Raw genomic sequence first — 12,879 nt, 5'->3', positions numbered from 1 at the left:
TTAAAGGTCAGCCTTTTAGAACAGAGTTGAGGAAACTTTTCTTCACTCAGAGAGCAGTGACTTTATGGAATCCACTCCCCCGAAGGCTGTAGATGTCAGTCCTCGAACAGCTTCAAGGCTGAGACTGACAGACGTTTAAACAACAGAGGCATTAGGGGCTATGGGGAGAGGGCGGGTAATTAGAGTCAGGTCTGAAGATCAGCCGTGATCTTAGCGAATGGCGGGGCACAGGCTCGAGGGGCTGAATGGCCGACTCCTGCTCCTAATGCTTATGTTCTTGTGTTCATTGAATTCTTTGAAGGGGTAACAGAGAGAGTATACAAAGGGAATGCGGTAGATGTTATACATTTAGATTTCCAAAAGGCGTTTGATAAGATACTACATCATACACTAATGAATAAGCTCAGAGCCTGTGGAGTCAGGGGAAAAATAACAGAATGGATAGCAAGCTGGCTACAAAACAGCAAACAGAGTAGGGGTAAAGAGTAGCTACTCAGACTGGCACGGGGGGGGGGGGGGGGGGTGTTGGTGGACAGTGGTGTTTCACAAGGTTCAGTGTTGGGGTCCACTGTTGTTCACAATATACATTAATGATTTGGACTCGGGAATCAGCAGGACAATTTCAGAATTTGCAGACGACACCAAATTGGAGGAATAGTTAATACAGAGGAAGACAGCAACAAATTACAGCAAGTCATTAATAAACTTACTGAGTTTACCTACCTACCCGCCCGTACCCTCCGTTCCTCTGGCTCCGGTCTGCTCCACGTCCCCCGCCCCAACCGCCCTACCATCGGTGGTCGGGTCTTCAGCCTCTCAGCCCCGAGGCTCTGGAACTCCATCCCCCAGTGCCTTCGCCGCTTCCTCCCTTTCCTCCTTCAAGGCCGGTCTCAAAACCTTTCTCTTTGACCTTCAGCCTTCAGCTCCCCTCTCGACTCTCTACCCCCTCCTCGCTCCCTCCCTTCCCTCCCCTCACCCTGACCATTTCCCCACTGCTCGGGTCATGACCCAACTGTGCAGCGCCTTGGGACGTCCTCCTGACGTGAAAGGCGCTTTATAAATGGAATCTTGTTGTTGTTGTTGTTGAGTGGGCATTTAAATGGTAAATGCATTTCAAAGTAGAAAAGTGTGAGGTGGTACATTTTGGTAGAAGGAATAAGGAAGTCATCAACAAATAAAAACCTAAATGGGGTAGAGAAGCAAAGGAACCTATCTAGAGCCCTCAGGGCTCTGTCCTCGGTCCCCTCCTCTTCACCCTCTATATGCTCCCCTGTGGTGACATCATCCGCAGACATGGGGTTCACTCCCACATGTATGCGGATGACACCCAACTCTACCTTTCCTCCTCTACCCTCAACTCCATGACCCCCGATGTCCTGACAGTCTGCCTGTCCGACATCGAGTCCTGGACGAGAGACAACTTTCTTCAGCTCAACGTGAGCCAAACTGAGGCCCTCCTGATTGGCTCACGTCAGCGCCTCCGCACCTCAGGCGCTGACACCATCAGCTCCGCACTCTCCACCTCTCAAAGCCATCAGGAACCTCGGTGTTCTGTTCGACCCTCAGCCCTCCTCTCCCCCTCCGCACTCCCCCCTCCACCTCCTCCTCAACCCCCTCCTCCTCCCTCCCCTCGGGGTTCCCCTCGACCCTGAGCTGTCCTTTCTCCCACATATCCGCGGCACAACTGGCACCGCCTTCCATCACCTCCGGAACATCGCCACTACCTCACCCCTCACGCGGCTGAAACTCTGGTCCACACCTTTATCACCTCAAGGCCGGACTATGGGAACTCTCTCCTCGCCGGCCTTCCCGGCCCTAATAATAATAATAATCCTTGCATTTGATATAGCGCTTTTCACGTCGGGAGGACGTCCCAAAGCACTTCACAGAACATACTGTAAAGTGAATTGACTGTATATTTGTGGGCGAACGCGGCAGCCAATTGCGCACAGCAATGTCCCACAAACAGTCGTAGATTGAAAATGACCAATTTATTATTGTTTTTTGTTTTGGAGGATTATTATTAGGCTCTGTGTGGAGTAAGGAAACTTGCCCGAGGTTTCGCCTTGAACTCTGGACCTGAACTCAGGTCTCTCACTTGCAAAGCGAGTGCTCTAACCACTGAGCTACAGGACTCCACAAAAGCCCTCCCTCCACACTGCAGGTCATTCAGAACTCTGCAGCTCGTGTACTATCCCGCACCACATCACTCCCACCCTCACCCTCACCCTCGCCCTCGATCGCCTCCACTGCTCCCCATCCCCCAGAGGATCGAATTCAAGATCCTCATCCTCACCTACAAGGCCATTCCCGGCCTCTCTCCGACCTACTATCCCCCTACCTACCTGCCTGTACCCTCCGTTCCTCCGTCTGCTCCACATCCCTCGCCCCAACCGCCCGACCATCGGTGGCCTTCAGCCTCTCAGCCCCCAGGCTCTGGAACTCTATCCCCAGTGCCTTCGCCGCTTCCTCCCTTTCCTCCTTCAGGGCCGATCTCAAGACCTTTCTCTTTGACCTTCAGCCTTCAGCTCCGCTCTCGACTCTCTACCCCCTCCTCACTCCCTCCCTTCCCTCCCCCCGACCATTTCCCCCCTCCTCGCTCCCTCCCTTCCCTCCCCTCACCCTGACCATTTCCCCCCTCCTCGCTCCCTCCCTTCCCTCCCCTCACCCTGACCATTTCCCCCCAATGCTCGGGTCCTGACTCAATTGTACAGAGCTTTGGGACGTCCTCCCGACGTGAAAGGCGCTCTATAAATGGAATCTTGTTGTTGTTGTTGTAGAGGGTAGAAATGAAAAGCAGGGAAGTTATGGTAAACCTATAGAACCTTGGTTATAGAATACTGTGCAGTTCTGGTCCCCACAATATATAAGGGATGTAGAGGCACTGGAGAGGGTGCAAAGGAGATCACAAGGATGATCCCAGAACTGAGAGGTTAGACGTATCAGGAAAGGCTGAACATGCTTGGACTCTTTTTTCTTGAAAAGAGGAGGGTAAGGGGTGACCTGATAGAGGTCTTTAAAATGATGAAAGGTTTTGATAGGGTCGACATAGGGAAGGTTTCCACTTGTGGGGGAGACCAAAACAAAGACCATCAATAGAAAATAGTCACCAGTAGGTCAAATAGGGAAGTTAGAAGAAATGTCTTCATACAGAGAGCAGTGGGAATGTGGAACATGCTGCCACAAGGAGTTGTTCAGGCAAATAGCACAGATGTATTTAAGGGGAAGCTGGAGAGGTACATGAGGGAGAAAGGAATAGAAGGTTCTGCTGATGGGCTTAGTTGAGGAAGAGCAGGAGGAGGCTCATGTGGAGATAAACAGCGGCATAGCCCAGTTGGGCTGAATGGCCTGTTTCTGTGCTGTATATTCTAATGTATTCTCCAGCCTATGGTGCGGTTTGCTCCACCATTGGAACTCTCTAATCCAATTAGAACAACAACATTTGGCATTTCCCTTTCATGTCAAGAAAGCGCTGGCTGGACAGTCGAGGGCTTGCACCCGAGGAAGAGGTTGGATTCGGGAGGGTTTGGGGGTGAGTGTGGTAGGAAAATGACCGAAGAGGAAGGACTTGAGATGGACCTTGACGAAGGGGAGGGACACAGGTCAAGGCTAAGGCTCAGCGGGATGGAACTGCAGCGAGTGGGGGCAGTAAGGCTGACAGCCTGCCTGAGGGTGAGCCAGGCACATGAAGGAGGCCAGTCACAGTTCCCTTGTGTACTAGTTTGTGTGTTTTTTCTTAAGGATTCATTCTTTTTTCCCCAATCCAGCTGGACATGCAGCGCGGAGTACACGGTCGTTTGATGGACAACTCCACCAGCGTGCGGGAGGCAGCCGTGGAGTTACTCGGGCGCTTTGTGCTGAGCCGACCCCAACTGACGGAGCAGTATTACGATATGTTGATCGAGAGGATACTGGTACGTATGTCTGTGAGCAGCGATATCACACTGAGCGGACAGTGTAGTCTGTGAGCAGTGATATCACACTGAGCGGACAGTGTAGTCTGAGCAGCGATATCACACTGAGAGGACAGTGTAGTCTGTGAGCAGCGATATCACACTGAGAGGACAGTGTAGTTTGTGAGCAGTGATATCACACTGAGCGGACAGTGTAGTCTGAGCAGCGATATCACACTGAGAGGACAGTGTAGTCTGTGAGCAGCGATATCACACTGAGAGGACAGTGTAGTTTGTGAGCAGCGATATCACACTGAGAGGACAGTGTAGTCTGTGAGCAGCGATATCACATTGAGAGGACAGTGTAGTCTGTGAGCAGCGATATCACACTGAGAGGACAGTGTAGTCTGAGCAGCGATATCACATTGAGAGGACAGTGTAGTCTGTGAGCAGCGATATCACACTGAGAGGACAGTGTAGTCTGAGCAGCGATATCACATTGAGAGGACAGTGTAGTCTGTGAGCAGCGATATCACACTGAGAGGACAGTGTAGTCTGAGCAGCGATATCACATTGAGAGGACAGTGTAGTCTGTGAGCAGCGATATCACACATAATCCCTTCCAAAAAAGATAGTCATGGTAATACTAATTTAGCCACTCAATCCACGACTGTATGAGGGACACTCACTGCTGTGCGCAATCGGCTTCTGCGTTTCCCCCAGAAAATATACAGTCAATTCACTATATTCTGTGAAGCGCTTTGAGACGTCCGGAAGACGTGATCATAGAATCACAAGAATTATACAGCAAAGAAGGAGGCCATTCGGCCCATTGTGTCTGTATCGGCTCCTTGAAAAGAGCTTCCAAATCAACTCCACTCCCCCGCTCTCGCCCCATAGCCCTGATCAACCCCACTCCCCCGCTAACTCCCCATAGCCCTGATCAACCCCACTCCCCCTCTCTCCCCATAGCCCTGATCAACCCCACTCCCCCACGCTCTCCCCATAGCCCTGATCAACCCCACTCCCCCGCTAACTCCCCATAGCCCTGATCAACCCCACTCCCCCACTGTCTCGCCATAGACCTGTAAACTTGTCCTTCCAAATAATTATCTACTTCTCTCTTAAAAGTTGTTATGGATTCGGCTTCCCTCAGCCTTTCAGGCAATAGATTCCCAATCCCAACAACTCGCTGTGTGAAAACATTTCTCCTCACCTCCCCTCTGTTTCTTTTAACAGCTGTTTTAAACCGGTGGCCTCGGGTTACCGACCCACCCGCCAGTGGGAATAGTTTCTCCTCGTTCACCCTATCGAATCCCCTCATAATTTTGAAAACTTCTTAAGTCTCCTCTTAACCTTCTCTGCACCATCCTGGTGAATCTCCTTTGTACCCTCTCCGAGTCCTTGACATCCTTCCTAAAGTGTGGGGCCCAGAACTGCACCCAGTCTCTAACTGAGGCCTAACCAGTGTTTTATATAAAGGTTCATCATAACTTCCTGACACTTGTATTCTAAGCCCTATTTATAAAGCCTAGTATCTGACATCGAGTCCTGGACGAGAGACAACTTTCTTCAGCTCAACGTGCACAAAACTGAGGCCCTCCTGATTGGCTCACGTCAGCGCCTCCGCACCTCAGGCGCTGACAGCATCAGCTCCGCACTCTCCACCTCTCAAAGCCATCAGGAACCTCGGGGTTCCCCTCGACCCTGAGCCGTCCTGTCTCACACTGCCTTCCATCACCTCCGGAACATCGCCACTCCCTCACTCCTCACGCGGCTGAAACCCTGGTCCACGCCTTTATCACCTCAAGGCTGGACTATGGGAACTCTCTCCTCGCGGCCTTCCCGGCCCTCCCTCAACACTGCAGGTCATTCAGAACTCTGCAGCTCGTGTACTGTCCCGCACCACATCACTCCCACCCTCGCCCTCACCCTCTCCCTCGCTCTCACCCTCGCCCTCACTCCCACCCTCACCCTCGCCCTCGCTCACCTCCACTGCTTCCCATCCCCCAGAGGATTGAATTCAAGATCCTCTTCCTCACCTACAAGGCCATTCCCGGCCTCGCTCCCTCCTACCCCTCCGACCTACTATCCCCCTACCTACCCGCCCGTACCCTCCTTCCTCTGGCTCCGGTCTGCTCCACATCCCCCGCCCCAACCGCCCGACCATCGGTGGCCTTCAGCCTCTCAGCCCCGAGGCTCTGGAACTCCATCCCCAGTGCCTTCGCCGCTTCCTCCCTTTCCTCCTTCAAGGCCGGTCTCAAGACCTTTCTCTTCAACCGTGCCTTCAGCTCCCCTCTCGACTCTACCCTCTCCTCGCTCCCTCCCTTCCCTCCGCTCACCCTGACCATTTCCCCCCTCCTCGCTCCCTCCCTTCCCTCTCCTCACCCTGACCATTTCCCCCTGCTCGGGTCCCGACCCAACTGTCCAGCGCCTTTGGGCGTCCTCCCGACGTAAAAGGCGCTCTATAAATAAAATCTTTTTGTTGTTGTATCCCGGATGCTTTATTAACAGCTGTATCTACCTGTCCGGCCACCTTCAGAGATTTACTATATGACCCCCAGGTCTCTCTTTAAGATTGTACCATCAGTTTATATGGCCTCTCCTCATTCTTCCTCACGAACTCCCATCACTTTGCATTTCTCCACATTAAACGCCATCTGCCCCGTGTCGGCCCACGTTACCAGTCTGTCTATGGCCATTTACAGGCTGCGACTGTCCTCCTCACTGGTTACTACTTTCCCAGCTCAGTATCATCTGCAAACTTGGAAATTGTCCTCCCTATACCCAAGCCCAGGTCATTTATATAGATAAGGCACTATGTCAAGTGCAATCATTATATTATTATATCAAATGCAAGGATTATTAGTATTGGCATCCAATCCCCTAGCGGATTGAGTTCAAAATCCTCCTGGTATGTTTTGCCCCACCATTGGCTTTCTGCTCCTACTGTCTGGAACTCCGTCCTGCAGTCATAGCAACTCAGCTCTTCCCTCACCTCCTTCAAGGTCTGTCTCGACTTCCCTTTGACCGCGTTTTCGTCCATCTTTCTCCCTCCTTCCCCTCTGCACACCCCTCAGCTTGGATGCAAACCTTGGGCAGTCAGAACGTCGGGCCACCTCCCAATATAAAAGGCGCCAAACAAATGTCTATTGTATTATACAGGACACCGGCATCAGCGTGAGGAAACGGGTCATAAAGATTCTTCGTGATATCTGTATCGAACAACCCACCTTCTCCAAAGTGACTGAGATGTGTGTGAGAATGATTCGCAGGGTCAATGACGAAGAGGGAATTAAGGTAAAGTCATATGCGTTGAGTGACGTGCCAGCCTGACAGTTTCTCACCCCACCACCACCAAACAGCAGTGAGTGTGAGAGCCAGCCGGCCTCTGTGCTGCAGTCAGGTTCCTGATCGCTAACTGTTCAGTGTGTCGGGACATCCTCCCAACGTGAAAGGCGCTTTACAAATCTAATTTTGTTGTTGTTGTTGTTCTGAGAAGTGAATAAGTTGAAGCTCTCGTTGTCTGTCAGCGCTCTGAGACACCGCCCAGCGTGGAGGGCGCTATATAAATGCAAGTTGTTTTTGTTGTCTGTTGCTTGTGAGGCTGCGGTTGACCTGCTAACCCCATATCAACCTGTCTGCTCCCTCCGCTCAGCAGGCTCCAGCCTTCTCCATGTCCCCCGCCTGCCCACCCCACCCCCTGAGCCTCTCTGCCCCCACTCTCTGGAACTCGATCCCACAGTCCCTTCGCCTCACCCCTCCCTTGCCGCTTTCAAGGCACGTCTCAAGACCCTCTTCTTCGACCGTGCCTTCTGCCACCCTCCTACCCCTACCCTCCCTGCCCTCCACCTCTCCTGATCCCAACCCTGCTCAGGTCTAAATCCCTGACTGTCCAGCGCCTTGGGATGTCCTCCCGATGTGGAAGGTGCCGTGTAAATGTAAGATGATGTTGTGGTTGTTCTCAGTGTTGTGTCTGAATCTTTGCAGAAACTGGTGAATGAAACCTTCCAGAAGCTGTGGTTTACCCCAACGCCGCCTCACGACTCGGAGGGAATGACCAGGAAAATTCTCAATGTCACCGATGTGGTGAGTTGCGGGTACCTTCTCATCAGCTGCTCGCTCTTCTCCTGTCGCTGTCTGATTAATCTCTACACTAGCCTTTGTTAAATGGTCAAGTCATCTGATGTACAGAATCCCATCACCATGCTTAAGAATATCCAAACCAAACTACTGAGACTTCCAGCTTAGCCGTTATATATCCTGTTTGTACCCACTCTCTCCCTGGAGGGATGCATCCTGCTTACCTAATCCTGGAGAGGCGCAGGTTGGCCAAAGCCAAGGCTTGGAGACCAGAATGTGTGTTGGGGTAACTCTTGGAGTCTAACCAGTTAAAACCACACAGCTTGCCGTTGATATTGCTGCTTGGCAAGCTTTCCCGCTGCTTGTCAAGCTAGGACCACCCTACCTGCTAGGGCTTTGGCTGAAGGGTTAACAGGAGCTGAGCCAGAAACAATTCTGTCCCAAGTGTCTGGTCTGTCCCTACAAGTCAAAGCATGGGGTGATAGGCTCGCGGAGACACATTATCTGGGAGCCAGCTCAACTCCAAACAGACTGCCTCTCCCCCACCTCCCTCCAGCAGCATGTTCACCCCAACCAACCCTGTGCTGCTGATGTTCTGCTTCTCGAGAATGTAGGTACCTGTGATTCCTGAGTGCTGAGAAACTGGAGATTTCTGCTCACAGTTAGCCTAGCCGGTGATCCCTTCTTCCACTCAGGAAAATCTGTGGGTTTTACTGTTGCTGCTTTTAACAGAACATCTGTTGCTTATTTTGATGGAATGTAACCCAGCACACCTTGAGATGAGGGGGATACAGGCCAAAGTCTGTGAGAGATAGTAAATGTGCATGGAGTTTCTGCGGTTCGGTGGTCTTGAAGGATTACAGAGGGATATTCTATTTGGGACTTCCTGTTTACAGAATCTCACTGAATGCCACAGTTGAGACCCCACAACTTTGGAGGGAGAAGAGGTTGAGAGACATGGTCAAGGAAGTGAAATTAATTCAACCAAAAACTGACTGAATTGTTGGCCTCAACGGCCATTCGTGTTCCTAAAATATCTTGTTCTTATGAAGTATCTATAAGCCCAGGGTACTTTCATTGCTAGTCCCTCCCCAACTCTCCTCTCCAAACATGGTAAGCACAGTGCTGGTGGGATAGCTGAATGCTGGCAGTCTGAAGTGGACATGCTGTTTGTCAGTGAGTTTGTGTTGATGAGTGTGTTTACCTACTCGTAGGTGGCAGCGTGCAGGGACACTGGCTACGATTGGTTTGAGCAACTTCTTCAGAATGTAAGTGTTCCTCTCTCTGTGTTTGGTGTTTAACTGTTTAGTATTTCAGATCGATTTTATTTTACAGTCCACATCACAGCGATCAAGCATATTTTGTCGACATACACGGATGTGGATAGGAATGGGTTGATGATAAATGGGCACACTATTATTAAACCGTCTGTTTGTTCAGGTGGATGTTAAAGATGGCATATTGAAAAGAGAAGGGTGTCCTGCTGTCCTTATCAACAATCACCCAAATAAAATTGGTCATTCACTTCATGACTGTTTGTGGACCTTACTGTGTGCAAATTGGTTGGCCCCAGTCATGCACTGTACAGCAGATCCTGTGAAACTATGTTGAGATGTCTTTCCCATGTGACAGGTGTTGCATCAAATACACAGCTGTGTTTGCCTACAAATTCACAGTCACTGCATTTCACAATTAAATCTGTGAAGCACTTCAAGTCGTCCTTCGATTGTAATAAGACACTGTACCAGATTGCAGGGATTATTATTATTATAAAAATAAATTGAGCAAGAATTTGATATGAGAGATTGAGGAAAATAGCACAAACAAGTAGAAGTATATAATATAATGATAAAAATACTAGATTACGTGTGTTCAAAGTTCACTGACGTGGGGTTTGAACCTAGAACCTTTTGACTGGGGGAGGAGAGTACTACTAACTAAGCCAGCCTGATTCTGAATTTGCTGTTACATATCGAAGCCGAGTAACAAAGCACCAAACTCTGCGGAAAACATTAAGACTAACGCCAAATAAAATACTTGTAGTGATAATAATAATCCTTACATTTGTTATTGTGCCTTTCTCATTGGGACAACATCGTAAAGCGTTTTACAAGATAACTGTAAAGTGGAGTGACTGTGTTTTGTGCGATACGCGAAATAGCTTTGTACAGAAATTAATAAGAGGGTAAACCAGCAAGGCGTGGGGGGTCACAACAACAACAACTTGCATTTCCACAGCGCCCTTAACGTCCCGGAGTGCTTGACAGTGGCAGAGCACAACACCAAAGCAGGAGGGTGGGGGTGACCGTAAGAACAATCAAAAAGGAAGGTGGGGAGGGAGAGGGCAAGGCAGAGGGATTGAGGGGAAGAGTTCCAGAGTTTCGGGACATAGTGGCTGAAGGCACGGCCACCGATGGTGAGCAGAGAGGGCAAGGGACAAACAGGAGGCAGGAGCCTACAAGATGGAAAAGGTAATGAGGCAGCTCCTCTTGTTTCCACTACAGTTACTAAAGTCTGAGGAGGACTCATCATACAAACCAGTGAAGAAAGCCTGTGTGCAGATCGTGGATAATCTGGTGGAGCACATCCTCAAATACGAGGAATCGCTTGCAGGTAAACTCTGCACCAGAGACATAAACTGTGCAGATACGTAGGAGAGTTCTCAACTCCCAGCCTTCACCATAACCACAATCATTTCTCTCTCCAGGAATCTTTCACACTTGGAATTGTGAGTCAGTGCCATTGCTGGGCTGGACTGTGCATTCCTCTACAAGCACATGCTGTCTAGATCAGTAACTGTACTACTCGAGTTCCCTCTAACACTGCCTGCTTGTCTGTGATGCCCTGCTAACCCATTCCACAATGTTTCCCTTGGTGTGACTCCTGATTGCCTCCTAACGCTGTCACATTGAGCGTGTGGCCTTACCTGTGATGCACTACCCGAAGCTTGTTCTTGATCATCTGTCAGATAACTTCAGTCACCTGTTTGCCAATGAGAATCAGCCCAATGTCTTCCCCTTTACCCAGGATGTTGGTGCTGAGACCTGACATCCTTTTGGCTACTCATCTTCTCATTCATTAAAATAAGAACTTCTTTCCTGTGCTCAGATGACAAAGTGCACAATTGGTGCAGATTGGTTCTGACAGACACCTCCTGTAACACTAACCTCCTCTGATCTGTGCTCTTGCTCTGCTAATACATGACATTCAGCCTGGTGCAGTGGTAGCTCCCTTGTCTCTGAATCAGAAGCTTATGGGTTCAAGCTTCATTGGGTCTTGACTCATACAGTCTAAGCTGACATCCCAATGCAGTGCTGAGTTGTGTTGCATTGTCAGAGGTGCTGTCCTTCGAATGAGACATTAAACCAAGGCCCAGTCTGCATGTTCAGGTGGCACTTGTAAAGAGAATGGAATTTCTCCCGGTGTCAGGGCCAACAATCCCCCAAATAAAATTGGTCATTTACTTCATGAGTGTTTGGGACGTTGCTGTGTGCAAAAAATTGGCTGCTGAGTTTGCCCAAAACTACACAGTCAATTTTGGGACATCCTCCCAATGTAAAAGGTGCTATATCCAATGCAGAGTTTATTATTAAGATATTTGCCTTTGTACTACCACAGAGTTCACTGATTACTCCTGAATACCTCTCAGGCTGAGACAGTGGCCCTGTCTGTATAACATACATCATCTCCTGCTTCCTTGCTTCACATTGATAGTTTTATCTTTGTTTACATTGAATTGTATTTGCCACTGAGTTGTCCGCAGGTATAAATCCTCTGTTTTCATTAGTATCTTCCCCATTACTTGTTCTCCTCCTTGCTGGTATCAGATGCAAAATGGAGATTGTGCTTATGATCCCTTCATGTGAGCAATGTAAAGTGAAAAGGATCTGTATTTACAGAGTTTGTTTAGCTACGTGAACAGCGCTTGCTGCCTGTGTTGGGTCAGTTATTGGCTGTGGTTTAGTGCCTCATAATGCAGCGTGTGGGGTGGACAGAGGAATGTGCAGTCAGGGAATGGAGTGCTCTGGGTTGTGGAGGTGAAGTGCAGTGACCTCTGTGTCTGTGTTTTTCTGGTAGATTCTGACAGCAAAGGCATGAACACCAACTGCCTGGTGGCTTGTTTAATCACTTTGTACCTGTTCAGCAAAATACAGCCTCATCTAATGGTCAAGCATGCAATGACGCTTCAGCCGTACCTCACCACAAAGTGTAATGTAAGTATCCTGTCCACCTGCACAACATCTCACAGCACACACACCCAAGCCAAGGTTTTATATATATATATATATGTAGAGGTAAATCTAAACTTACATACATTGTTAGACCATAGTTAGAATATTGTTGTATTGTTCAGTATTGTTTCCCCCATTTTAGGAAAGACGTTGGGGTGATAGAGGAGGAGGGTAACACCAGGAGGAGGGGATCCTTGCAATAAAGAAGGTTGAAGGTGACCTGATCGAGGTCTTTAAAATTATGAGGGTTTTTAATAGTCAATAGGGAGACATTATCCCCACTGGCCAATGTGTCAGTGACCAGAGGGTATTAATTTAAATTAGTTAGTAGCCCAGCAAATGGGGAGGTTTGTAGACATTGTTTCATAAACAGAGTGGTTAGGATTTAGAAATAGCCTACAGTGGTGATTGAGGCAGATTCCCATATTAGATCGTTGCTACAACTCATTGTATCCAAAGCATGGGTGTGTTATGTCACTTCTTTATTAGCAACTTGAAGACATTCAATATTGAACACATTTTGCTTCTTTTTAATATCTCTTTTCAATCTCGTCGTCTGTCCCAGTCCAAAACACTTCTGACACCATGTAATATGTAATCGCAAGTACTGGTGTGTTAGGTAGTTTCTTTATCAGCAACTCAAAAGATATCGAGTACTGCAGCCATCACAT

At 49.1% G+C, this 12,879-nt stretch overlaps 1 protein-coding gene across 3 annotated transcripts in view; it reads left to right on the top strand.

Moving 5' to 3' along the window:
• Nucleotides 1–12,585, top strand: part of nipblb (NIPBL cohesin loading factor b) — a 136,031-nt gene extending 123,446 nt beyond the window's left edge. For 2 of the 3 annotated variants that reach the window (XM_042336341.1, XM_042336334.1), the window contains exons 29-34: nt 3,768–3,914; nt 7,059–7,193; nt 7,884–7,982; nt 9,191–9,244; nt 10,481–10,589; nt 12,054–12,585. In XM_042336341.1, coding sequence (XP_042192275.1) covers nt 3,768–3,914; nt 7,059–7,193; nt 7,884–7,982; nt 9,191–9,244; nt 10,481–10,589; nt 12,054–12,310 — 801 coding nt within the window. In that variant the 3' untranslated portion in view covers nt 12,311–12,585. The remainder of the gene's footprint in view (nt 1–3,767; nt 3,915–7,058; nt 7,194–7,883; nt 7,983–9,190; nt 9,245–10,480; nt 10,590–12,053) is intronic. The other variant, XM_042336345.1, reaches the window with a different exon arrangement.
• The last annotated feature ends 294 nt before the right edge of the window (nt 12,586–12,879 follow it).

Source organism: Callorhinchus milii, unplaced genomic scaffold, assembly GCF_018977255.1.
Source record: "Callorhinchus milii isolate IMCB2004 unplaced genomic scaffold, IMCB_Cmil_1.0 Scaffold1, whole genome shotgun sequence".
Taxonomy (NCBI): domain Eukaryota; kingdom Metazoa; phylum Chordata; class Chondrichthyes; order Chimaeriformes; family Callorhinchidae; genus Callorhinchus; species Callorhinchus milii.
This window is presented reverse-complemented; position numbering and strand designations above follow the sequence as displayed.